This window comes from Callithrix jacchus, chromosome 5 (genome assembly GCF_049354715.1).
Source record: "Callithrix jacchus isolate 240 chromosome 5, calJac240_pri, whole genome shotgun sequence".
NCBI lineage: Eukaryota > Metazoa > Chordata > Mammalia > Primates > Cebidae > Callithrix > Callithrix jacchus.
The window spans coordinates 137,865,123-137,891,223 of record NC_133506.1 but is presented as its reverse complement, the minus strand read 5'-3'; the positions used below and the strand labels follow the sequence as shown (position 1 = coordinate 137,891,223).

Below are 26,101 nucleotides of genomic sequence, written 5' to 3'. Positions count from 1 at the left end.
ATTTTCTTCTCTAACCTTAACCCATGGTAGCTGCTTTCTCTCCTAAACCCCCTCCCCTCTATATTGTGACATCTGTGGCAGGCTCCGCTGGTCCTTTCTGCCTGAGCACTTTATCCCCTGCATTGCTGCTGCTTCCTGTGTCTCCCACCCCCCCTGCCCTAGAAGGCTGGAGTCAGGGAGGTGGGGCTTTGATCCCCTCTTTGTCCCCCTTGCAGCTCCTGCTTGCTTGGCCCTCATCCCACATCTGCCTTGGGCTATTTGCTAACCGATGGGGCTTTATCTCGAGGATGGGTCCCTGAGGACAGGCATTGCTGGAGTCTTCTGCCGCCACTACCTCTCTCCCATTCGGGATTGTCACCATGACCCTTGGTGCGCATAACGGAGACTCAGTGTGGAACTGAGGCAGGACATGGACTGAAATGCTGTGTCTGATTTCCTCTCCTAGTGGGCATCCCCACCATCAGATGGTGCGGGGCAGAGGGGGACTACAACGTCATGGTGATGGAGCTACTGGGGCCAAGCCTGGAGGACCTCTTCAATTTCTGCTCGAGAAAATTCAGCCTCAAAACTGTCCTGCTGCTTGCCGACCAAATGGTAAGGACTGTTTACTAACACCTGGTGCACACTTGCTGTCTTAAAGACTCGGTCGCTCAGCTGTGCTGTTCTTGGCATTATTACGGCTGTTAATTCGAAGAGGAAATGGAAACGTGTTGAACCTCAGCCTTGAGGCTAAGGTGGCACGGCTGACTGTCTTGGAGGCCACCCTCACAGCATGCTTCTGTTTAGTGGGCTCCCTGAGTCTCTCAGGGACACGCATGTGATTCCTAACCACATCTGTGCAGTTTGTTAATTCTGGTGTGTAGCCTTTGTGAAGAATAGAGCTGGGAGAGACCACTCTCTAGGGGTGGGGGTTGTCCCCTCTCTTTGTCACCTCATCTCTTTTTTTTTGAGATGGGGTCTTGCTCCGTTGCCCAGGCTGGAGTGCAGTGGTGTGATCTCGGCTCACTGCAACCTCTGCCTCCCCGGTTGAAGCGATTCTCCTGCCTCAGCCTCCCAAGTAGCTGGGACTACAGGTGCACGCCACCACACCCAGCTAATTTTTGTATTTATAGTAGAGAGGGGGGTTCACCTTGTCGGCCAGGATGGTCTCGATCTTTTGACTTTGTGATCTGCCTGCCTCAGCCTCCCAAAGTGCTGGGATTATAGGCCTGTGCCACTATGCCCGGCCCTCACCTCTCTCTTGCAGGAGCAGAGGGCAAAGCACCTAAGCTGTGGAGGATGGAGGGTTGCTGTAGGCACCTAGGGGAACAGTTTGGTCAGTTCTGCATCCCCCTCACTAATGGTTAAACTACCCTGCTGTGGCTGAGGGGCAAAAAGAACACAGCCGCTGGCATGGTGTCCTGCAGTTGAACGGTCCCTCCCTGAGGCCACCTTGGGGTGCCATCTCACACCCTTCTCTACTCACAGATTAGTCGCATTGAATACATTCATTCTAAGAACTTCATCCACCGGGATGTGAAGCCAGACAACTTCCTCATGGGCTTGGGGAAGAAGGGCAACCTGGTGTACATCATCGACTTCGGGCTGGCCAAGAAGTACCGGGACGCGCGCACCCACCAGCACATCCCCTATCGAGAGAACAAGAACCTCACGGGGACGGCGCGGTACGCCTCCATCAACACGCATCTTGGAATTGGTGAGCCCCTGCGTGTGGGGTCACTGGCCTTGGCCTAGGGTGCCTTTTGGGCGTCTCCATGCCTCAGCCCAGGAAGAGGCCAGCCTAGCTGGGGGTGCAAGCGTGTCATCAGACCTTTGCAGCAGACAGGGTAGCTCATGGCTGCCAGGTGGTGGGGGGCAGGCGGATGCTGGGATGTTTCTGAGTCACCTTTGATGCGTTTGGGAATTTCCTGAGGAAGCATGAAGGCAGGTTTGGGTGAGAGTGATCCAGGCGTGTGTCTGAGGGTTGTCTCCGCTGTGTCAGCAGGTTCTTTTGCTTTTACATGAGCACACGGGTGTCATCCTTCATGCCGTTTCCTTTTTTTTTTTTTTCCTCAGAACAATCTCGAAGAGATGACTTGGAGTCTCTGGGCTACGTGTTAATGTACTTCAACCTGGGCTCTCTCCCCTGGCAGGGGCTGAAGGCCGCCACCAAGAGACAGAAATATGAAAGGATTAGCGAGAAGAAAATGTCCACCCCCATCGAAGTGTTGTGTAAAGGCTACCCTTGTAAGTCTCAGGAGGCCTCCTCTCAGTGGAGCTGCTCACAGGGGTTGCCCATGTGTCGGGCCCATGGCTCAGGAGAGTTGCTGGCCTTCAAAAGGGTGGTGGCAGGAACAAGGGGTGCTTTCAAGTATGGAGGTAACAGCCGGCCCTCCTGTTCAACTTGACTTACTTGCCAAGTGCCCATCCGTGCGGGGAGCACTTGGAGGCCCTGGACAGACAGGAGGCGAGGCGGGCCCAAGTGGCTGGAAAGGGACAGTTGGGCAGTGGTGGGCCTCTCTCTGCCCTGGCTGCCCTCTCTGGCCCCCTCCAGCTTTGGGAGCTCAAGAGTTTTTCTTTGCATTTGTAGATTGCCCCAGGATACACACCTCAGATGAAACTAAATTGTGCTTTTGGACTTGAATTCTTTTAAATGCTTTCTTAAGGCCTAGAGTCTTAGAACTCTGACGGGTGTTTGAATCGCTCCTCTCCCCGTGAGTGTGCAGCAGCAGGAGTAGACAGCGGCGCAGACAGACTCCTCCAGTTGCTGTTGGTTTCCAGAATTAGCTTTGACTTTCCTGTTTTGCAGCTGAATTTGCCACATACCTGAATTTCTGCCGTTCCTTGCGTTTTGACGACAAGCCTGACTACTCGTACTTGAGGCAGCTTTTCCGGAATCTGTTCCATCGCCAGGGCTTCTCCTACGACTATGTGTTCGACTGGAACATGCTGAAATTTGTAAGTGGCACTGTCGGCACGTTTGTTCCGTGTGCTGTTCATGGTGGCCTCTTGTTTAGGGGACTGTGCTGTATAGGGGGTGTCTGCCCCATGGTGATGGGTGAGTGTGTTGTAGCGGGCAGGACTTTGAGTGGGTGTCTGCTTACAGGAAAGGGGTGCCAAGTAGTAAGATGCCACCAGGGAAAGTAGCGGGGTCCGTGTAGTCTTGGATGTGCACAGCAAGAGGACCCCTCTCCACTATCACCAAGCAGAGCTAGGGCTCCAAGCACGCCCTAGGGGAAGAAGAGGGCGGGGGTCGGGAGTGCATCTTCCCATTCACTGTGCCACATGGTCGTGCCACCAGATGAGTGGGGTTGGGGCCTAGTGAGGTGCAGCTGGTCCAGCCTGACCCTGTCATGAGCTGGTTTTGCCTGTGGCTTTCTGGGTGTGGGTGTGAGAATGCCCTGGAGCAGCCCAGCCTTGGGTTCACTGTCTGAGCTTAATTATTCAGATGCCACTGCCAGAATTGAAGCTCCTCTGTAACTGTTGTGTTCTTTCATTAAAAACTGTTTAGTTATCAGTTTTGAATAGAAAAGGTTGGCGCTTTTGCAGGTGACAGTCTAATGAAGTAGCAGAACTGCTTCTTGGGAGGATACAAAAATGGCAGCCATGTCCGATGGTGGTGCAGGGTCGAGGCGGGGCGGGGGTGTCCTGGTCCGGGCCTCAGCACCTCCAGGTGCTGGGTGGGGTGGGCTCTGTAGGGCGGGTCAGTCCTCTGGCAGGGCTGTGCTGCCTCGGGAGGTGTCAGAGCCACCCTCCTGCTGTGTTGGAGTCCCCTGGCCCTCAGAGCAGGCTGGGCTGTGTGTAGTCCAGTGGACGTGGCTGTGTCCAGTGAGCTTTATTTGCAGGAAAAGGTGGTAGCTGGGTTTGGGTCTGGGGCAGTAGTTTGCAGGCCCCTGCTGCACAGCATTGGCAGTTAGAATCTACTCTTTCGTAGGCTGCTGTCTTGGCTTAAAAGCTGATCTCCCCACCCCCATGCATCTGGATGGTGCAGCACAGACCTGCTGCCGGCCTCACCTCCACACCTATGCAGACTGTTGGGGGCCGCAGGGTCTGGACCCTGAGTGGACTCCTTATCTGACCAAACGCTCTCATCCCCGCCCCACTTTCCTCCCCAGCTGTCACCATTTGGGGCCTGTCTCTGGCCTCCAGTGGTTCCTGTTCCGCTCCTTTCCCTGCACGTGTCAGTGAGGATGTTCACAGAGGAGCAGGCAGCCCAGCTGCTGCCCATTTTGAAGTTTAAGGAAGTTCTGATCCCCCAGGGAAGTGCTGTGGCGAGTGGGGTTTTTTCAATTGTTGGGGGAGCTTAGAGGCCTGGCTCTGACCCCTTTCTGGGATGGCACTGGCATCCCATGGAGAGAAACGTTGTGCAGTATGCGGGCGGCTTCGCAGCCAGTCTTGAGCCCCAGTGCCCTTTGGTAGGTATTTACTCACATGGCTGGGGCAGCCCAGAACCTGGGGTTGCTTTCTGCCAAATCCGGTTCCATCCCGGCCTCACCTCCTTCCTCCTCAGGGTGCCAGCCGGGCTGCCGACGACGCTGAGCGGGAGCGCAGGGACCGAGAGGAGCGGCTGAGACACTCGCGGAACCCGGCCACCCGCGGCCTCCCTTCCACAGCCTCTGGCCGCCTTCGGGGGACGCAGGAAGTGGCTCCCCCCACACCCCTTACCCCTACCTCACACACAGGTGAGTGCCCCCCTCCCAGCACTCTGGGACGGCTTCCTGTGTCTCAGGGTTGGTGGGGGCAATGCACTTGGTGGTGGACACTGTGAATTTCCCACGTCAGGTGATGCTTACTCCTGAGAGTGGATGAGCCGGGCTGCCTGGGCGCCTTTAGAAATGCAGGCACCTGCTGGTGTGTGTGATTCCTCCCGTATCCCATGTTTCTCCTTTGTTCCTCCGGCTGGATTTGAGTGTTGGTGGCCATCAGCTCTGCCGGCTCCTGACTGTCCAGGCAGCCCAGGGTCCTCTCCGGCCACAGCCTCTCACAGGAAGAAAGCCCTGAGTGGCAAGCAGCAGCCAGGGGCAGCCCACTCCATTTCTCTTCCTCTCTCAGCTAACACCTCCCCCCGGCCCGTCTCTGGCATGGAGAGAGAGCGGAAAGTGAGTATGCGGCTGCACCGCGGGGCGCCCGTCAACATCTCCTCTTCCGACCTCACGGGCCGACAAGATACCTCTCGCATGTCCACCTCACAGGTAGGTGCAGAGCTCCTGGGTGGGCACCGGCCTTGACTGTGCCATCCAAGTCCAGAGCAGGCTGTGATTTCTGAAGGGCGTGTTTCCTTCCTTCCTTTTTTCCCCCATTTTTGAGAGTTTTTAATCTCGCTGAGGCGTGGTGGCCTGGTTGCTGATGAGGCTTCTGGGGAGAGCCTGGGAGACAGGCCGGGCCATCACAGGGCTCGTCTTCTGGTCACAGATGGCCAGTCTCAGGTCTCAGGTGCCCGAGGCCAGCAGACCGTGGGGGTTTTCTCCTGCCATTTGAGTGCCCTGCCGCCCCAGCTATCCCCACGCAGGCAGCAGCACTCGCCTGCTCACGCCTCATCCGGGGTGCATTGGTGAGTGCCCTGGCCCAAGAACCTTCCTCATTCTTGCCACTGGCCAGGGTTGGAGGCCTGTAGGGACCTCCACAGGCTCCTCATAAGACCCTCTCTGCTAGTGTGCCCTGCAGCGAGGCTTCCATTCTTTTGACGGCCTTGTCTGTCTTCCTTCAGATAAGAAGCACCCCTGCTTCGCAGCAAAGGCAGGCAGCCCGGGTTGGCCACAGGTGCCGCCTCGTCAGCATCCTCCTCCAGCAGCCTCTCTTCTCCTCTCCTCGCTCTGGCTTGTTGTCTTTTGCGTTTACTAATGTGCTCTTCGAACCAGAACAGCTTTCTACCTATGAATCTGTTGTGTTTCTTCAGAGTGTTCTGGGTTGTTCACCAACAGGGGCAGGGTTGCCCTGTCATGGCTGTGTTTCACTAGCAGGAATCCTCGGGGTACCCAGATTCCCCACAGGTCTTCTGGATGAGCAGGAACTCAGTTCAGAAACGTCCTAGAGTCTGGCTGTGGGCTTGTGGGGCAGTGTCTCTTGGGGTCACAGGATGGAGCCAGGCCCACTGTCGTGAGCAGGGCTTGGTGTAGCTGGCTAGCCAGGAAAGCGCCGGTGTGGGGAGCACTCTTGGCCACTTGCTATCTTTTAATAAGTGAGTTTAGGCCGGGCATGGTGGCTCACGCCTGTAATTCCAACACTTTGGGAGACCGAGGCAGGTGGATCATGAGGTCAGGAGTTCAAGACCAGCCTGACCAAGATGATGAAACCCCATCTTCACTGGAAAAAAAATTTTTTTGAAAAACTAGCTGGGTGTGGTGGCAGGCACCTGTAATCCTTGCTTACTTGGGAGGCTGAGACAGGAGAGTCACTTGAACCCAGGAATCAGAGATTGTAGTGAGCTGAGATCGTGCCACTGCACTTCAGCCTGGCCGACAGAGTAAGATTCTGCCTCAAAAAAAAAAAGTGAGTTTATTGCACGTTTCTAATTCACTAGTAACTTAACTAGAAATGGATTTCTTATATGGTAACATTCTCTCAAAGAAACCAAAGATGCAGAGATTTTGACTTTGTAGTTATTTGCATTGGGCATGAGGGGTCCGGCCTGCATCAAGAGAGTGGTCCCTTACATGCACACAGCCCTGGTCTCACCTCCAGACACAGAAATGGTTTAACAGGTTTCTTCCCACGAGCCTGGCACTCACACCTCAATTACTGGGAGCAGGCCCCAGGAGGGTCTGCCCGTGCCCACCTGTTTTCTTGACACATGGTGGTTCTGTAGCCCCTGAACCATGGAGCAGGGGCCAGGAGTTGTCCCATGCTGGGTGTTGACTGGACTTGGATGGCCTCACCCCAGCACTTGGCTGACAAAAGACTAGGGAAGGAACCTGAGTGCTTTTTTGCTTGTTTATTTTAAAGAAAATAAAGTCTCTAGTGGTTTGGCGTCTTTGAGGGCAGTGAAGGCAGGCTGAGCAGTCAGCCGTGAGTCTAGCCGCCTCTTCTCAGCACATGGCCCTGGCAGCACCTGGGTATGGCCATCACAGCCACCAGCCCCCAATGTGGCCGTGAACGGTGCCTCCTTCCATGGTTTGCTATGGCGGGAACTCACGGCTGGGCTCTTAGGAACTTGTTTTCATGTGAGGAAATGTGATGTGGGCTCTAACAACAGGGAGGAGTCTCCAGAGAGAGTTGGTTTGGGGGTATGTTCCCTCCTAAAGAAGCATCTCGGCCTCTGCCCTTGGGCACCCTGGCGGGGGGGGCTTCCTGAGAGGCATGTTGAGGGCTCTCCGCCTCCAAGGTGGTCCCCCTCCTTCGTCACCATCTCACGGGAAGGTTTCGGCCGTGTCCTCTTCCTGCCAGACTCTGCCAGCAGCAGCACGTGTGGTGGCTGTCATCGGCAGCCCCCATTATGAATCCTGGAGCAGGGAGACAGGAGGCTTGATTCCTCTGTATGCTTCACCTGGTTGCTTGGGTGAGCTGGAGAGACAGGTGCCATGGGCAGTGACTCATCCCCGGCCAGTCTTCCTCCTTAGGCCGCTGCTCTTCCCGGTTCTTTTTGCTCCTCTCAGGAGTCAGTGCACGCGGTAGAGATGGGAAGAGGCAGCAGAAAGGTCTCCTGGGCCTTGCTGGCTCTGGGTGGGTCTGCATGAGGGGAGGACCATGTAGCAGCCCTGCCTGTGGGTCCCTGAGGCCCCCACAGCTGTAGGACCCTGTCCCAGCCCAGACTGCGTGGGTCTGCTCCCTCTTCGCCCCCTCTTTTCTCACGCTGCTGGTGTTCAGCCAGGTCTCTTTGGCCACAGTAGCCTTTGCCCTAAAGGCCATCTAGTTGCTGAGTCTGTTTGGGGTTTCTACTTGGTGAGAAGGCAGCCTCATCAGTCCAGTGGTTGATGACTCGCTTTGATCAACCCCTGCTCAGGACTAGGCCTGAACCCCATCGTCGTACTGGCGAGGATGTGCGTCTCTTCCCCACCTGCAGGCTGTGCCCTGAGACCCAGTTGGGCTGCTCAGCACCTGCCATCCCGTAGGGCATCAGGTTCTCTTAGTGCTTGAGAAGACTCAAGAGGGCCTGTCCCTCGCCCTCATTGGCCTTAAGAGCAAGTGATTCCAGAAGAGGAGTGGCCGCCATTCTCATCCAGAGGCCAGTCCTGAGAGGCAAGTGAGGCTGCGGACCATGCCTGGGCTCCCCCAGCCGGCACCTGTCGGAGGCCTGTGGGCCCGGTTGAGGCGAGGATGCCCGTCTGGACACAGGGCCAACACAGGTAGTCAGGGGGCCTGCGGGACGCTTACCAACAGCTGTCTTTTCCCCACCTCAGAATAGCATTCCTTTCGAACACCACGGCAAGTAGCTGCTCGTCTCCCATCGGAAGGCAGCACTGGGTGAGTGTGCGTGTGGCGGGCGCCAGGCAGCAGCGCTGGGTGGGTGGGAGCCACCATGCCCCGCCTGCCCGCCTGTGGGAGCTTGCAGGTGGGCTGGGCTTGCATGCCAGGTGCTGGAGGTAGAGTGAGGCTTCTTCTGCTATTATTCTTGTGTGGTGCAGAGCGGCTGCAGTCCGCTGCCCATTCTTGAGGGGAGGCTGTCCACAGAGACTCTTGGAACAGAGTAACACCAGGAGACCGTCCTGTTGGCCTGTGGCCTCCCTGTGACTGCGTTCAGCACGCTGCCACTCCCCTCCTGTCCTGGGTGCCCGCCCATGGGCCAGGAGCGGCAAGGCGGGTGCCCCGGGTACTTGAGGTGCCTTGTCTGGGGTCGGCCGTGCCTGGAGGGGCGTCTGTGTTCTGCTCAGCTGAGTGGCTCCACGCTTGGTGTTGGGGGCTCCTAAGCTCTTGCTGCACCACACTCCTGGTGGTCTCTGCCATGCTGGCTTTTCTGGTGGCCTCTCTCTTCCTGTCTCATTTATATCTCTGTTCTTGTTTTGTGTTTCTTTTCACACTTGATCTCTGCCCAGCCATCTTGTCCATGCAGCTTCGTCTGTATTAACTCCTCCAGCCGCAGCCCACTCACTCCCTGCCGTCGGTGCATGGCCGACGTCCTCGCTGCGCTCCCTCCTCGGCGGCCACATGCTCGGCGGCTCCTCCAGCAGGGCCTTGCGCTTGTGTCGGGTGTGTGCCGCTGGCAGACCCGCTGCAGTTTTCACACTGTGCACACTCTGGAAATGTGTTGACAGGAACTGCTTTTCACGTCTTCCCTGAGCAGGGGTCTTTGTTTTCAAACACCAGGTTCCTTTCCAGGAAGGGAGGCTGAGCGCCTGTCTTCGCTCCCCTCGGATCCTCCAACCCTGCCGAGCTCGGCTCCGCAGGCACCTTGCTTGCATGCCTCTTCCTCCTTCCTGTCTTCCTGTCATTGGTTCTGCTGAGCACGTGTTCCAGCCACAGAGGCCCCTGTGTGTGGCCGGTGGCCCAGGCGTCTAGACTGGGGCTAGGCGGTGGCAGTGCATCCCCTCCCTGCCCAGCGCCATCACTGTGGTATCGAGTGCCTGGCCAGCTCCCCCAGCCCCATGCTGACCTTCTCTTGTGCTTTGGCTCCGACAGATTCCTGGTCGGGTGGCTTCCAGTGGTCTTCAGTCTGTCGTGCACCGATGAGAACTCTCCTTATTGCTGTGAAGGGCAGACAATGCATGGCTGATCTACTCTGTTACCAATGGCTTTACTAGTGACGCTTCCCCCGGTCTAGGACCGAAATGTTAACACGGGGAGCTCTCCAGGCCACTCACCCAGCGACGCTCATGGGGGAAGTAAACTAAACGGACAGACTCCAAGAGCTGCCACCGCTGGGGCTGCACTGCACCCCCTCCACGTGAACTCAGTTGTACAGGGGCTGGGAAGAAAAGCAGAGCGAATTGCAGAGAATCAGACTCCCTTTCCAGGGCCTTTCAGCTCCCTCCAGTGGTGGCCGCCCTGTACTCCCTGACGATTCCACTGTAACTACCAATCTTCTACTTGGTTAAGACAGTTTTGTATCATTTTGCTAAAAATTATTGGCTTAAATCTGTGTAAAGAAATCTGTCTTTTTATTGTTTCTTTCTTGTCTGTTTTTGCGGTCTTACAAAAAGATGTTGACTCCAAGGAATCCTGAGACAGACACTGGCTTGGAGTTTGTGTAGGAAGTGGAGTCGGGCAGGGAGAGGGTGCAGGCGGATCCCAAGGGTGTGTGTTGTGTTTGTTTTGTAGTGTTTTGTTGTCCACTTTAGAGAGGAGATTTCTCATCAGAAGTCTGTGGTGTGTGTGTGTGTGTGCACGGATGTGGTGGGACCTCTTTTACCTGGTTTTGGTGTCTTACCCTCCCTCCTCCTATAACTGAAATACCTGGCGTCGGGAACTCTCGAGGCCCTCAGAGAGCAGTTAGGGACTGCAGGCTGCCTCAGAGCCAGGGGCATGGTGGATGTTACCAGCCAAAGCAATGCCACTTCTTCCCTGGGAAGTAGGCGGGCAGCTGGAACTCTGAAGAACTTTGAAGCAGAGGCTTTGAGACCCTAGCAGGATAGTTGGGAGTCCCAGGATTAAAGGTGGAAGATGCGTTTCTGGTCCCTTGGGAGGGGATTGTTAACCAAGAGACGTGTGTGATTATTGTGTTTGTTGCCTTGCTGCCTTTGCGCTTGGTAAATTTTCTTAACAGACTGTAAATGCTCCTGTGCTGATTGGCACTCTGTGTGTGTGCCTGTGCTCAAAACCAGCAGCGGGGCTGCCCTCGCCAGGTGCCAAGACTAGCTCAGAAAAGCCAGCGGGCCAGAGGGACTCACCCTGAGGTGCCAAGGAGCAGGTGACTCCCAACCCGACCCAAAACCTCCATGTTGGGGAAGTAGGGTCTGTGCTCTTCGACCTTACGTTGGGCGCGTGTTTGTTGGAAGTGAAGCAGCGTCCGTGGGGCTGAGTCCCACCAGAAGGCAGGTGGCCTCCGTGAGCTGGTGCTGCGCCGGGCTCCACACTGCTGTGCCGGGCTCCACGCTGCTGTGCCCTGTGGTTCCTGGGATGCCTTCTCGCCTCTCGCTCTGTAGCAGTTGGGTGATAGCCAGTGGCTGTGCACTACTGACCCAGACACGCAGTGCAGTGTGTGTTCGTGGGCACTCCTCCATTGCCTTGTCATGGAGGACATGCCCTTTGGACTCCGGGGCCCTGAAGGTGTGCACCTTGCTTCTTCCCTCCCTTCCCCAGAGTTCCCGGATGCTGTAACTGGTAGGCATCCCAGAACACAGTTGTGCGCGGTCCCAGCCAGCTGGCCATCTTGTCTGAGCCCATGGGTGTTTTCTGAATCCTAAGCTGGTTACTTTGTAAGCATTTTGGAGTGCAGGACCTTGAGCAGGTGCGGGCTGTGTGTCTGCAAGTACAGAGGGAGGTTGGGGTGGGTCAGAGCCAAGTTAGAGATTTTCTTTGTTGCTTGATCCCTTCCTGAGGGTAGCTGTCTTCCACCCAGCAAGGCGTTGCGGCTGTGGCCTGAAGTGGCGCAAGCTTGCTTTGTAAATATCCGTGGTCCTGATGTAGTGCCAGAACATTTGTGCAAGGCAGCTCTGCGCCCAGGCTCCAGCCTGAACCTTGCTGGGTTGTGTCCTTGGAGTGTGGTTGTGACAGTCCTTGCCCAGTATCTAGTCCCCATCGTCCTGTGCAGGAAACGTAGGTAGGACGTCCGTGTCAACCTGTGCACTGGCGACCAGTCTCCAAGCTGTGCGTTTGTATGGCCACTGTATTTGTGTACTTTAACAATTGTGTAAATAATAAATTCATAATGACTTCTACCTTTCTTCCCGGCCCTTTCCATGTGGTCTTTTATTTCATTGGCTTGAGATTTTTCGATGTGTTGAGGTAAACCATGTAAAAATCCTTTTTTGAGACGGCTGTTTGTTCTTTCTCATCCTGTTGGTCTGGGAGCTGGCGGGGCAGAAGAGCTGCACACTGGGCCTCCTGCTGGGCAGGGAGGGGTGGCAGCGGCTCCTCCCCATGCTCCCCGTTCAGGCTCCGGCGCACACAGAAGCCCACGTGAGTTCTGTGTGGTCTAGGAGCTGCCCCTGATGACCCTGCAGACATGAAGATGCAGTTCCGTGCAGTTCTTCTCTGCCCCGCCTCCCCAGGATCTCACAGCAGCCCCTTCTGAGGGGCTCAGGCTACCGGAGCAGGGAGGTCTGCACCAATCGGTTGCCACCAACTCCTGACCTGTGCGCTCGTGTGTGGGTGAGCTCAGCCAGGCTAGGCCACCTCCCCTCCCAGCAACTCCCGCCACCTCCACCCTCCACTCCAGGCCACTCCCTTGTTCCCTTGGCCACAGCCATGCTGGCAGGTCATGCTTCCTGAGATGAGAATATGTCTGTAGTCAAAGTGCAACAGGGACTTGAGGTGGCTTGCTTGGAGGTTGCTGGAACTAAGAATGGTGTCGCTTTCTGAGCCCCCCATGGGTATGTGCTGAGGGGATCCTGGGGCTGTCCCGCTGACTCTGCCTGTGACACACTCCTGCCCCAACCCTGGGGATGCCCGTGGCCTGGAGCTCTAACAGCACCTCCTGCCCTGACTTTGCCTCCACCCAGGGCCTTCCTGTCTCCAGGCTACCTCACATGGTTCCCTCTTGCTGGTGCAGACTGAGACACCATTTAGGGCCTCACTGTGGCCATGGGTGAGGCTCGGCCCCTGCCCCACTCAATGCCATACCGGCCCCAACCAGAAAATGGCAAGACCCATGTTCCAGCTCCTGCCTAACCTTCCCAGGCCCACCGCCTCCCTCCTGGGTTTCCCTGCCCTGGGAGGGAGCAGAGGCTGCTTGTCTTCCAGGCCTGCTGGGTGGCAGCTCTGCAGCACATCTCCTCTCATCATGAGGGCCAGTGCACATGGGGTTAGAGGGTCTGTTCTCTGAACCTCAGTCTGGCTGGGTCTGTGTCCTCAGACATGGTTTAGACACTGAGAAAAGCAGGCCCTTCAGGTACCAGGCAGCGCCTCCTTGGAGCTTCACCACAGACCCCTCAGAAGACAGAGGATGGCAGCATCTAGGGCCATTGGCCCTTTCTGAGTCTCCTGCACCCCCATCCCCTCCCCAGCATGGGCCCTGCCCACATCTGTTCCAGGGCTGTTCTCAGGGAAGGCCCAGCCAGGCAAGTACCTCCCCTCCTCCCACTGATCTGGGGTCACATGATGTCTGTGCCCCCCCCCCACCACCCCAGGTAGCAGTGGGTTCTGGATGGATGTGTGTCTGGTCAGGAGAGTCTTCATAGCACATTAGACCTTAGCCACTTTTGGCACCAGAATCTGTCCCCAGGGTTGGGCTCTGCCCCCAACTTCCTCCAGGCCTCCCTTCCCCTTGCTTCCACCTGCCAGGTCAGACCAGACCCACTGCCCAGCGGCTTCTCTCCCATAAAGGCACCAGCTGAAGGAGGGGGTGGCAGAATTCACACCCACTCATGCCCACCCTACAGTGCAGGGACCCCAGCCTCCATGAGTCCTGTGCCTCCGAGCATGGTGACCTTTCCACATCTGGACCACTCCTTAATCACTGAGCAGTGTCCCTCAGGGACGTCTCTCCAGCGGTGGCACTGCTGGGGCTCTGCGTGGGGACCAGAGTGGGGCAGGTCAGGCGAGAGTTGAGATGGAGGGCCCGCATCCTGCCTAGGGGAGGGGAGGGCCCAAGGTATGTGGACACAGGGTCCCAGGAACAGGCACCCCCTACCTGGTCCACAACCTCCCTGCCATTTCCTTCATAAGCCCAGGTCACACAAGGCCAGCAGAACCAGGGACAGCCAGGTCCAGAAGGGGTGCCCCCTGCGTCTGAGCAACCTTCCTGGGGCCCTGACGTGGGAGGGCCGGCCAAGGAAGGCCACGTATCCTCTGAGACCCAGGCTGCCCGCTCCCACTACCACCTGCTTCCTTCAGCTTCTGGGTGGGGCTGGTGGACTCTCAAAACACATGGCCCTGGCTGTTCAGAGCTCCACCTTGATCCCTGCAGCTGCCAGCACTGCCTGAGCCCTGGTGGAGGCCTCCACAGCCCTGAGGCTACAGGCAGTAGCCCGGGCTGCAGGAGCTCAAGCCCAGCTGGGGCAAGGCCAGGGGCAGACGGGGGCGGCTGGGCCTGAGATACGCACTTTCGCTTGCTTTTCATTGCAGAGGAGCAGGGATGTGGCATCTCTCCGGCTGCATGCAGCCCGCCAGGGCACCCGCTGCCATCCCCAGCGCCCACGACGCACCTACTGAGGGCCCTGGCGGCCTCTGACCGGGCTCCCAGCCACGCAGGCCACTGCTGGCCACAAGGGCAGGTGGGTGTTAGGTGCTCAGGATAAGCCCAAGCGCGGGGCCGGGCTGAATGGAGGATGGGGCGCAAAGACCAGCCTTGGCCACTGGCCACACTACCCACACTTCCAGTCAGCCAGAGGGGTGAGAGAGGGAAGGTGGGAGAGTCCTGGTTCTTACACACCAGCAAACAAAGTGGCCTGTTCCACCTCAGCTCCCATCTAAATACCACTTATGGGCTCCCTGGCACAGAAGCCTCCAGGCACCTGCCCTGCCTCCCTCTCCATACAGTGCCTGCCCCACCACGAGTGCTCTGCTGCTGCAGGGAAAGCTGGTGAGGACAGAGCCACTGTAGGAACCACGCCATCAGCAGGCCTGAGATTTGGGGTGCAGAGTCAGACTACACAGCAAAACCACACACTCCTAGAAGACCCTTTGCCCTGACGCTCTACTCACACGCAGGTTTATTTCCACCTTCCAGGAGTGGCAGAAGCTATCCCCAAGACACTGAAGGGTGGGTACAGGCCGCACGTGAGAACCCAGGGTAGAATGGGCTGGAGAGGTCCCCACACAGCACCTGCCCCACCAGCCTGTCCACAGCCCACCCTTGGATTAAAGTCATGTCATCTTTTGGCATGGATTTCTAGGTCCTTGAGCACAACTGTGGCCGCAGGCCGTTTGGGACCAGCAGGCGGGGCCCCTGTTGTGGAGGCTTGGCTTCACTGCAGATCCACTCTGGAATGACACGGTTCCAGCCCTGCCACCTCCCCCCGGAAAACACTGATCAGGCGACGATCTGCTAAGCTGGCAGCCAGAGCCCAGCGTGGCCCTGCCTGAGCCAGTCCTGTTTGTAAAATAAATAGCAAGCATTGCCAGCCTCTGTACCTCCTCACTGTGCTTGCCGGCCCCTCCCAGCCACTCAGACACTGGTTTCTGGGGTGTGAACCACCTCCCCGTTTTTCTCAGGCTCAGCCTTCAGGAAATGTTCCACTTCCCTAGAGTCCATTGCTGCATCTGTGGGGGGCTTGTGGAGCTTCTCCTCCTCTGTGGCCACTGCCTCAGGCTGTGGCTCCTTGGGCCTCTTCCTGATGCAGAAGAAGTTGCCCAGCAGCAAAATCAGGGAGGAGGTGACCACCTCGGCCCCCGCCAGGAGGAACACATACTTGTAGACGTGGGTCGCGTCCAGGAGCTTACCTGCAGGAAGACCCTGTCAGTCCCAGCCGCTCTTGTGCAGGTGCAGCTGTCCCTGGGTGCCCAGGGCCCCGCCCAAGCCGGTGTGTACTCGGTGTCTGTCAGCCCACATAGGCCACCCTGTGTGCCTCCCAGCTCCTGGAACCAGGTGTTCTCTTCCCTTCATGTGTTCCAGCTGGGGGCATCGTGAGCCTCCCTCCCTCCTCCCCAGGGAAGCCAAGACTTAGAGGCTAAAAACAGCAGTGGCTTTGAGGGGAGTTTGGGCCTTGGTTAGTGGTAGGAGTCATGCTGGTCCCCAGAGCCCCCCAACCCCCCCGGGCTTCCAGTTGGCAGCGCCAGAAGCCCTGCTACATTCAGCACCAGCCCTGTTTCCCAGCTACCTCAGACCCTGAGACAGGAGTCAGATGGTGAGGCCTTGGCCCTCCCCAAGCTCAGGACCCTCCCTTGCCAGGCAGCCAGAGCCTGGGTGAAGGTGCTCTTGTCAGAACTCAGTTCCCTCAAGTGTTAGCTCAGTCAGCCTTCAAAAAGGAAAGGTCCCAAAATGCAAAAACCAGCTGTGGGTTGCCCAAAACCGCTGCCCGAGACACGATCTTTGGGGCTTCACCCCCACCCCCTTTCCTTGGATTCCTCCTGCAAGCCTGTCTGCAGCCCCCTAACCTGGTGGGTCCCACATGGACAGCCTGCCTTTGCCCCTAACACTGACACATAACTGGAGGCAGGACCCTCTGCAGACAAGAGCCTGGACGAGATGCTCCGCCACCCCTGGGTCCAGCCCCTGGTCACCCTATCTGTCGGGGATACACTGGGCCAGGCTAAGCCCCTAACTCCTAATGGAGACCTGCTGGCCCCGGCAGAATCAGGCTTGGTCCAGCACAGTGCACCCCCCTCCAGCTCTGAGTCCCACAGTGGGTGGCGGCCAAGGGGTGCTTATCCCTGCCTTGCAAAGCGGGCATCTGACCAGAACGCAGGTGTGGGGAACTGCCAGCGCTCACCTCCAGACGGGGGACCGATGAGAACGGCCACCGCCTCCATCAGCAGCACCAGGCCGATGGCGCTGGAAAACTTGTGGGTGCCCACGATGGCCATGAGCACCTCGAACTGCAGGGCCCCCACCATGCCGTAAGAAATGCCAAAGAAGATGCAGAAAACCACCAGGCCACCGTAGTCACCCGCTGTGGAGCCTGCCAGGTCCGCGAGACCGTTGAAGAACATGGAGAAACTGAAGAGGTAGACGGAGTAGGGCCGCACCTTCCCAAGCCCCGCCACAAAGCCCGCGGCCGGCCGCGCGAAGATGTCGATGAAGCCCAGGATGGTGAGTAGGAAGGCCGCCTTGGTGTCGGGTACACCCAGGTCCTTGGCGTAGCTCACCACGAACACGGGTGGCACGAAGAGCCCCAGCACCATGACCGAGGCAGCCACCGCGTACAGCACGAAGCCGCGATCCCGGAAGACGCTCAGGTCTAGCAGGCGCCGGGAGGGTCGCTGCAGCCCCGAGTTCCCATCTGGCTGGGCCACAGCCACCAGGGGCCTCATGAGTGCGGCACACACACAGCAGTTGAGCAGCAGGCCGCCCAGGATGAGGAAGCCGCCCCGCCAGCCATAATGGTCCTGCAGCAGCTGCCCCAGCGGGCTCAGGGCACACAGGAAGACGGGGCTGCCTGCCGCCGCCAGCCCGTTAGCCATGGGGCGCCGCTTGCTGAAGTAGCGGTTCAGCATGATGAGTGAGGGCTGGAAGTTGAGTGCCAAACCCAACCCTGGAGGAAAGGGAACAGGGTGAGAGCCCTCTCAGGGCATCCCCAAAGCCCAAGACCCTCATCTCTGCCCCCAGGTTCCCACAGGCCCAGGGTTCCCAGTGGGCAGAGCCCCTGCCACCCACACACTCGAGAAGGGGACGGTGAGGTGGAGCCAGATGCCCCTCAGCCACCTGCCCTCCTGTCCTCCAGACAGCCCCGCCCCCTCCTGACACCTGCGGCCCCACTCACCAGTGATGACCCCAGTGGTGAGGTAGACCTGGATGATGCTCCTGCAGAAGGTGGCAGCCACCATGCCCAGGGACGCGAAGAGGCCCCCCACAAGCATGACGGGCCGGCAGCCAAAGCGGTTCACACACACGCTGCAGAGTGGGCCTGGAGAGGGCGGCAGCTGAGAGGGGCAGGCCCAGGCCTGCAGCCAGCTCTGCCCCTCCAGCCCACTGAGCTCACAGCCACCCCTCCCTTGGCGGGATGCTAGGGGCACCCTGTGGCTGGCTCCCCAAGCACAGAGCTAATAACATGAGCACTGCCCACTGTGCCCATTGGTCCTGCAGTCAGGAACAGCCATCTTTTCAAGAACAGCTCTCTGGGAGCCCCATCCTCTGGGACTGTCTATAAATACAGCCGACCCGTTTGGACGGGGGCCAGGATGGACTTCACCCTTCCTGGGCTGGCCCCACAGAGAACAAGCCGCTGCCCAGCAGGATCCCAGCCCCAAGGGCTTCCCTCCAGGGTTCCCTGGGGAGCGGGTGGAAGGTGCTGTGCCAAGTCCAGCCACACATGGACTTCTGTGCCCAGCAGGATCTGCCTGTAGAACCCCAGACGGGGGGCCCAGCGTGAGGCCACCCTCACCTGTCCCATAGAGCATGGCCAGCAGGATGGAGGAGATCCAGGCTGTGTCGCTGTAGCCGATCCCAAACTCCCGCATCAGCTCCTTGAAGAAGACACTGACGGCCTTGGGGAAGGCGTAGGAGAAGCCAGTGATGACGAAGCAGCCAAAGAGCACGGCCCAGCCCCAGCCACCGTCGGGGGCCTTGACGCCAGTGGGGCCCTCGTCCACCACAGCCCCTCCCATGGCGAGGAGGGCTGGTTCCGCCTCACCTGAGAGAGAAAGGAGGCTGACTCAGGCTGCCCAGGTTACCACCCCCAACTGCAGCCCGGCAGGGGAGGGACATGAGCTGGGTGCCACACACACCTGGGGCTGGCACCTGGGCCAGATGCCCCAGGAGCTCAGCCGTGGGGCAGCTGCCCAGCACCTGCACTAGTGGCCCCCTGACCTGCTGCTTGTTGCAGGCAGGAGGGTTTGCAGGGAAGCAGTTGGGGGTACCAGTCCACCCACCTCCCTCTGCACTGCCTCCTGCACCCACACAGCTGGCTCTAAAGGGCAGTGGCTTTTGTGGGCTCAGCCAGGACTCAGATTACCTCCTGGGATGAGCAGCCCCCGGCAGGAACATGGACCTGGCCCTCATTTCTGCCCTGGCTCAGTCTCCTGGCTGACTTGTGCTGGGCAGGGGCCAAGCACGCTGTGATTCTGGCAGCAGCATGCACCTTCAGTCCCCAGCACCAAGCTTGCCCTAGGGCCTCTGGAGGTGGTGTCCTCCAGGCCTCTCCCTGTCTAAATCTAGGTGGAGTGTGCCTTGCCCTGGCTCTTCTGCCCCCAGGGGCCCACTTTGGCGTCAGTGGAGCCCGCCAGGAGTCTGCACCAAGAGGAGGGGGGCAGTTGCTGGCTGTGGGGGACTGGGCACCTGGCTGGAGGGGACAGTTAGAAGCACAGGGCCTGCAGTATTAGAGTAAGTGGAGTGGGGAAGTGGGGGCAGAGCTGGCCTCCTGTCCATGGAGGCCCCCTTGCCTCTCACCGGTGTGCTTGCTCAGCAACTCCTCCAGTGGGAAGAGGCTCACCCCACCTCTGCCTGGAGTGACCCACAGGCTGCAGCTTGAACTCAGGAACATCTGGAGCCTCCAGGGGAGGTGGGGACCAGGAGGCTTCCATCCATCCCACCAGAGCAAACCACACCAGCCCCCACGATGTCTGAAGCTGGCATCCCTTTTGTAAACTCCAGGAGCTTAGCTCGTTTGGGGGAGAGTAAAGTTGGAACCCAGGGCCAGACTTCTGTCTTCATGCACCACCCTACCCAGAAGTCACCTTGTCTCCCTCCTCACCAAGGACCGCAACCCAAGTCCTTGAGTGGTCTAGTCCAGCCAGCTTGGCTTCTTCCTCCTGGGGCCATACTGTGAACCAGCACCCCAGGAGGCAGCAGCAGGCCTGCAGTGCAAGCTCCACGACCACCCCCTTTCCTTGGATTCCTCCTGCGTGTCCACAGCCCCCTAATCTGGTGGGTCCCACATGGACAGCCTGCCTTTGCCTCTAACGCCAACACATAACTAGAGGCAGGACCCACACAAGGGCAAGGGCCTTTGCTGGGTGAGTTTCAGGAATTCTGTGCCTGCTCCTCCTCCTCTGGGCCCTCCTCGCAACCAGCCTGCCAGACTGGCCCCACCGCAGGTGCTGTGCCCCTTGGAGTCCCTGCTTCGGAGGTCTGAGGATGGTCTTTAAGGGCTCCCCAAGAGTTCCACGCAGTTACTGTCACTGGGAAATGCTGCTTGACGAGGGGAGCCAGCTGTGGCTGGATGATGACAAGGCAGACACAGCCCACTGGAACAGAACAGGCCCTCCCCGGATGCCCACCTCCAGAGCCTATGCTGGCTCCCTGAGGCCAAGGCCTTGGGACCATTTCTTCGAAACCCAGGAGCACCTTTTGCCTCTGCCTGCACCTGGGCTCCAGATGCCCCCACCACAGTGCCTGGGGCAGGACACTGCCTGGAGTCCCTCAGCAGCAGGGCATTAAGTTTAAAAGGTCCCTAAGATGACACTACATAGCAGGGTAACTACAAGATGCTAAAAATACATGCACTTGAGGAATGAAACAGGAACAGGATGCAGAATGCGGGCCATGGGGGAGACAGGAGGGGTTGACAGCCTCAGGGTCCCAGCTTGTTTGGGATTGTGGGTTTACACTTTGTAAAATACATCACAGGGACCATGCAAGGCCAAGGAAGGAAATGTATACACAACAAATAGAAACAGGCAAATTCCGCACACCCCAGGGTCCCCTCCAAAAACAAGCACCAGGGTCTCTTGAGTCTACCTAGGCTGTACCAGCGGGAGCAGGGGATGCAGGCAAACCCAGTGTTCAATGCCCTCCAGCGTCCTCAGGAGACAGACGAGGGTGCATGGGGAGGCAGGGGATGATGGCCGCCCTCTGGATATGTGGTGCCCCCTGGACTAGGGTCAAGGAGGGCTGGCAGATGGTTGGGGCAGTGCCAGGACTCACTGGCCAGGAGAGCACAGCATGTTCTGGGACCTGAGGAGCTTGTGGCTTCCACATGAAACTCAGGTGGGGAGGGCCATCTTCTGTGTCAAGGAGATGAGGCATTTGGACAAGAAGCTTCCAGACCACAGCCTGGCACTATCATCTGTCCTCACCCAGCCTGGGGTGCCAGTCACCCAGACTCAAATGGCTCCATGACTTCCCACTCCAGCCTGTCGTCCAGGGGCTTTGAGGCAGCTGTCTGCCCACACAACTTGGGGGAGGGGATTCCACAGGAGGTGCAGTAGGGGAAGGGACACAAAACAGCAGTCAAAGGCAGTCCATAGTCCCCGTCTCCCAGGATAACCCCAGCATCACGATGGACTGAGGTGCAGGCTGGTGTTCCAAGGACAGCCCTGGGGCTGCCCTGCCTGGAGCCACACCACAGCCACCAAGCATTGGCTTCTTCCTGGGCACACACTACAGGCTGGCCTTCCCCTGACATTTACTGTCATCCCCCCCACCTGTCACACCCCCAGGAAGCATGCCAACCCACCCAGAAATAACCTGTCCTCTGGGCTGAGAAAGCTGATCTCCCAGGTGGGGTTGCCTGGAGAGCGGGTCCCTGAAGGCCCCACAACCCCGGGCTGCTAAAGCTGAGCAGGGAGGTCTGGGGCAGGGGTGCGTGGGGAAGACCCTTCCAGGAGACCCCCACATCACAGAGCCATGTGTCCTCATGAGTCCTCATGAGCAAGCAGTTCCCTCAAGGGTCCAGGGCACAGAGGTCTCTTAAGGACCCCTGGTTTGGGGCCAGGACTCAGCCATGAAGCCCTCAGGACCTGGACACCTGCCAGGTTGGACCCCTGCAGCTGTCACCAGCCTGGAAGGCTTGGGAGACCATGCCAGGTCCTACAGGGCCTATGGCAACACACATACAAAGAGGGTCCCGAACCTGAGCCCAGCTGCTCAGCTGGCTCCTCCAGAAACCTCACCCACCTCCTTGGGAGCACTGGGCACCCTGGACCTGCTTCCCCTCACCCTCTTAGGTCCTCAGGTCTTCAAGCAGCACCACCACCTCACTGAGGCCTCTGCTGGACTGTCAGCCTGTTGTCAGGGTCTGTACAGTGGCCTGAGCCCCAGGGCAGTGGCCTCTTACCTAACTGACTCCAGCCTTTGAAGGATGGGCCTTGGCCCTGCCTTTGTGGCCCAGGCAGGAGGCGGGGCAGGAAAAGGGCAATTTCTTTCCTTCCTGGATCCCTGGGAGCTGCTGAGGACCAAAGCAGCAGCCCCCTCCCCCACCCTTCGGCTAGCTCAGGATTGGCAAGGGGTGCCGGGAGGGCGGGAGGGCACTGTACCAGGGAGGGGCCTCCCTGAGTTCTTCTTCCCCTTGTGCAAATAAGGAAGGAGCACCAGCCCCTCCCTGCAGCCCAGGCCCAGCCACCCGCAAAGGTGTGGGGGGCCGAGCTGTCAGGGAGTGGACGCTGGACAAGGGGCTGCACAGGCCTGGGTCCTGTGCCCCATCTCAGACTCCTGCGCATGCCTGTGCCTTGCCACTGTGTCCACTTACATCATGACGGCAGGGACCGGTGGGGCAGACACATAGGCCTTATTTGCAAATTGGCCACTTCCTCCCAGGGCCAGGGCCAGGAGCCCCCCAACTGGTGCCCCAAGGGTTGCTGGGCGCAAGTCCCACGTGGAAAAAGGAGGCTGCCTGTGCCGCCACTGCGGGGTCTCAGAGCTTGGAACCCCCTTCTCTGCAAGCTGAGGTCACCACCCTGGGGCCGGGAAGCGGTGGGAGCCAGAACTGGTCCAGAGCCGCTTCCCCCACCCCGGAGGCCTCCTGGACCCCGCAAGGCCGTCCCTCCACGAAGCCATTTCGTCCCATTCCTGGACTATGCGCCCCTCCACCCTAAAGCCAGTGTCCGAAAGCCAAGCCTGGAGGGGAACTCGGGTCAGGAGGCTCCCCCGCCATCGCCTCCCGGCAGGCGTCGTGGGGACCCGTGGGGAGGGGTGACCCGGAGGAGGCAGGAAGGCGGGTGGTGGGGGACTGAGGGGGAGCCCAGAGCTCCACCCTCGCTGGGAAAGGCCCCTCCTCGGTGCGCCCCTGACGGGGCTGGACGATTGCCTGATGGCTTTGGCTTCCCGGTTCTGCGAGCAGGGGTCGGCGCTTGTAGGGGAGGCTGGGCAGAGCCCACACGGGGAGGGAGAAGGGGGACAGAAGGATGCTCTGCCCGGACCTGACCCGCCCCGCCGGCCGCGGGACGTGGGGGACGTGACCGCGCCATAGGAGGAGCCGCCGTATTGCCCGCAGTAGGCGCCCTACCGGACGCTACCGTAATTGCGGGCGCGCGGGTCCACCCGAGTCAGCAGAGCTGGGAGTCGCGCCAGGCGTCGGGCCTCGAAGCCACAGGGCGGGGCCGGCTCCACTTGCTGCAGTGGTGGGACGAGTGGGCGTGGCTCGGGGCTCGGGCACTTTGATTCGTGAATCCCGAGTCTCGGGGCAGGGGCCCGGCGGTTCTGTGCGTGCGGCTGCCCGGAGCGGCCCATTTCACAGATGGGGCTGACTCGGGCTGGAGACGCTGTGAGGACGCCCCAGCCCTGTCTACTCCCGCCCCGCCCCTGCACCACGCCCCGGCACCTCCAATGGCTCTGCGCCACCGGCCAGAAGGCCCCCCGCTGGGGCCCAGCGTGTAGGTCACATTTGGCTCTTCACTCTTGGAAGTGGCACTGGCCTTTCCGCCCCATGTGGCCAGGTCACCCCAGGACCCACCACTAAGCCAGCCCTCCAAAGTAAAGTACTCCGCTCTGATCACTGGGACCACATGGCTTTCTGGGTGGCCTGGATGGCAGGCCCTGTCCAAGGTCACATAGGGTCGTTACCAAGCTTGCCTTGGGACCAGGCCTCTAGATTCCTACCCCAAGCTCTGTCCACACCACGGGGTCCTGGGGAAAGACTCTGCACCTGCCAAGACAGTGTCCCTATGTACTCAGACCCTCTGGGGGCAGAAACCCCCCATGGCCTCCTAGCACCCCTCTCCCAGTTCCTGCCCGCCATGAGGGAGTGCAGCCCAGCCGCCACACCACGCTGGCGGAGCCGTTTCTGTCCCTCCCAGCACGTTCAGGCCAACACCCACCTGACTTCCCAGGCCTGTGCAGTGAAGCTGGGACCCTGGGCTCCCCGGCCCCAAAAGACACAAGATCACCCACTCTTGTGCTCAGCGTAGACAAGCCCCTGGGCCCTGGGGTGGGGCCAACTGGCATTTCCCCCCGTCAGCAGGCCTGACTCTGGCCAGGAGAGGGACACTTTCAGCCCAGGCTTCCTGGCCACGCAGCTCGATGCCTCTAGGACAGAGAGGAGGACAGCGGCCCGACGCCGCCCCGTCGTTCCTCACTGACTCCAGCCACCCCCGGTAGCCCTGGCCAGAGCCAAGGCTTCACTTCCACTCTGCGGCCCCTTCCCTTGACTGGCCCAACACCCGAGGAGGCGCCTGACCAACCCACTTTTAGGATACGGAAACTGAGGCGAGGGTTAGTAAATGGGAGGTTACCGAAGGCCGCGCCTGGTTTTCCCACGAACTGGGGCCAAGGGGTGGGAGGTAGGGCGAACCCAGGGAGCCCAGCCTGACTCTAGAAGCGGTCCCCACGTCCGAGCACGGCGCAGGCTGTTAGTCATTGCCCGAGGGCGGGCGTGAGTCCGTGAGTGTTTAGGGTGACGCGAACGGGGAAAGCGCCTCGGCCCGAGCGCACGTGCTCCCACTCCCTCGGGGAGGCCGCCCCCACGGGGAGGGCTGCAGCAGCCTCACCAAATATAGCCCGCGCCCCCAGCCGCCGCAGCGGACCGAGCTATTTATACCCGGACCGGGCTTGGCCGCCGGCGCAGCCACCTCCGGGCCGGAGCCCAGCCCCTGAAGCCGCCAGATGGGTGGGCGCCGGGCCGGACCCAGGAAGGCCAGACTGGGCAGCCAGGGATGCGAGGGCGCGGAGGGGCGCGGCTGACTCTCGGCGGGGGCCGCAGGGGGCGGGAAGGCTAGTCCATGCCCCGGGCACCCCCGGACCTGACGGACGAAGTTGGGGCGGGGTGAGAGCGCGGACCCAGAGGCCACCCCCTTGTCAGGCACTGGCTTGGCGCCCCGGGCGGCTCAGAAGCTCCTGGGCCCCGACCCCGCGCGCCGAGCATCCGGGCCGCGCCTACCTGCCACCGCTGAGCCGCCGCGCCCGCCTCTGCCGCCCGGCTTCGCGCCGGGGGCGACTTTAAGTGTTCCGGTCGCTCGCGCGGCACGTCCCCCGCGCACGTCACCGCCTGGCGCCGCCCCTGCGCGCCCCGCCCGGACCCCAGGCCGCCGCCGGAGGGGTTCCCGGGCCGCAGCTTCCCGACGGCGCGTCCCGCAACTCCGGCCGAGCCCCGAGATCCCCCCACCCGGGACCGGCCCCGTTGGCGCCCCTGGCCCAGAGCTGCGCTTCTTGCCAGGCCAGACCCGCCCCCTCCGCGCCCCGGGACTGGGGCCACCCGGCCTCGCCTGCCCCCGGCGCTGGGATGGGCGTCCAGGCTCGCGGCGCCCTCGCGTCCCTCCGCTTCCCCTCCCAAAACCGCGACTGCCAAATCCCCCGGCTCGGAGCGGAGCGCGACCCCTCGCCCCCCAACGCCGGAGCCCCTGTGACTGGCGGGTGCGCGCGGCTCGTGGGGTTCCGGCGCCTCGCTCAGCTCTGGGGCCCGGATCCTCCTCGCTGAGGCCACGGGCCGACCTGTCCCCGTCCAGACCTCCGCTTCCTCCCAGGGGCCGGGGCCGGTGTGGGCGGCGGTTCCTCCTGGGTCGGGGAGCGGCCTGCGCTGCCGGGATTTGGGGCAAGGCCTCGCCCTCCGTGAACTTCCGTTTCCCCGGGTGGCTCCGCGCCCGGAGGGGCCCCACAAAGCCACCCACTCAGCCCTGCGGCCCAGAACCCGGATGGAGAGACCGGGCAGCTGACACCTCCGGAGAGGCGAGGGCTGTGGACCGCTGGCCCTCGGAAGGCGCTTCTCCCAGTCCGTTACATGGACTAACGGGGCGTTTCTGGTGCTGGCGTCTGAGGCAGCTCCAGGGAGCGAGGCCTTTGTTGGCCTGGACCAAGGACGCCAGTTGCCGGTCCGCAGGAGCGATTTCCAGCTAACCGGCCCCTCGCGGACCCGCCTCCGGGGCTTCTGCGGCGGAGGCGCCTTGGAGGAAGCGGCTCTCTTTCCGGGGCCACGAGGGGGCGCAGTTTCAAGGGCAAGAAGTTCCCAGCGCTGTGCCCCCTCCCATCTCTCTCCATCCGGGGGATTTAACGGTTTATGTTTGAATTTGGCGGGCGCGGGAAGAGACTGAGTCAATTCAGCGGAAGTTTAAAGGAACTCCGTCCATTGGCCAGGGGTCTTGGAGAAGGTGGGGTCCTCCCAGGTGAGAGGTCCCCTTCTTCGCACCCCTTCGGACTCCATGTTTGGGTCCCTTCCGTGAACGCTCCCTTCGTGGAAGCCATCTTTCTTTCCTCTGGAGTCCCCTCCACACCCTCGCGGAAGCCTGTCTTCCCTCCTAGACTCCACCTCGATTCCCTCCGCTCAGCGTGGAAGCCGCTCTCCTCCCCCGGATTCCTTCTTTCTGGATTCCCACGCAGTGGGACTTTCCTGTTTCTTTCTGTCTA

At 60.2% G+C, this 26,101-nt stretch overlaps 2 protein-coding genes across 20 annotated transcripts in view; one reads left to right on the top strand and one right to left on the bottom strand.

Moving 5' to 3' along the window:
• Positions 1 to 15,074, top strand: part of CSNK1D (casein kinase 1 delta) — a 52,691-nt gene extending 37,617 nt beyond the window's left edge. For 3 of the 9 annotated variants that reach the window (XM_035302217.3, XM_054256653.2, XM_008997956.5), the window contains 8 exons: positions 446 to 594; positions 1,468 to 1,696; positions 2,056 to 2,226; positions 2,789 to 2,937; positions 4,490 to 4,661; positions 5,032 to 5,171; positions 14,077 to 14,225; positions 14,847 to 15,074. In XM_035302217.3, the coding sequence (XP_035158108.1) occupies positions 446 to 594; positions 1,468 to 1,696; positions 2,056 to 2,226; positions 2,789 to 2,937; positions 4,490 to 4,661; positions 5,032 to 5,171; positions 14,077 to 14,163 (1,097 nt within the window). In that variant the 3' untranslated portion in view covers positions 14,164 to 14,225; positions 14,847 to 15,074. Of the gene's footprint in view, positions 1 to 445; positions 595 to 1,467; positions 1,697 to 2,055; positions 2,227 to 2,788; positions 2,938 to 4,489; positions 4,662 to 5,031; positions 5,172 to 8,315; positions 8,380 to 9,531; positions 11,736 to 14,076; positions 14,226 to 14,846 lie in introns of those variants that run through there. The other 6 variants (XM_078375048.1, XM_078375049.1, XM_003733081.5 and 3 more) reach the window with 2 other exon arrangements.
• SLC16A3 (solute carrier family 16 member 3) lies at positions 14,634 to 25,627 on the bottom strand. 11 transcript variants are annotated; one of them, XM_008997955.5, is made up of 5 exons: positions 25,193 to 25,627; positions 17,994 to 18,242; positions 17,373 to 17,516; positions 16,383 to 17,144; positions 14,634 to 15,393 (listed from the first exon to the last, which is right to left on the bottom strand). In XM_008997955.5, exons 2-5 carry the CDS (start codon positions 18,214 to 18,216, stop codon positions 15,119 to 15,121), a joined length of 1,404 nt encoding a protein of 467 aa, XP_008996203.1. In that variant the 5' UTR covers positions 18,217 to 18,242; positions 25,193 to 25,627; the 3' UTR covers positions 14,634 to 15,118. The 11 variants fall into 11 exon arrangements, with proteins under 11 accessions (XP_008996203.1, XP_008996202.1, XP_035158103.1 ...); XM_008997954.5 differs by having other exon boundaries at positions 25,209 to 25,627; XM_035302212.3 differs by having other exon boundaries at positions 25,417 to 25,627.
• Positions 25,628 to 26,101: the final 474 nt, after the last annotated feature.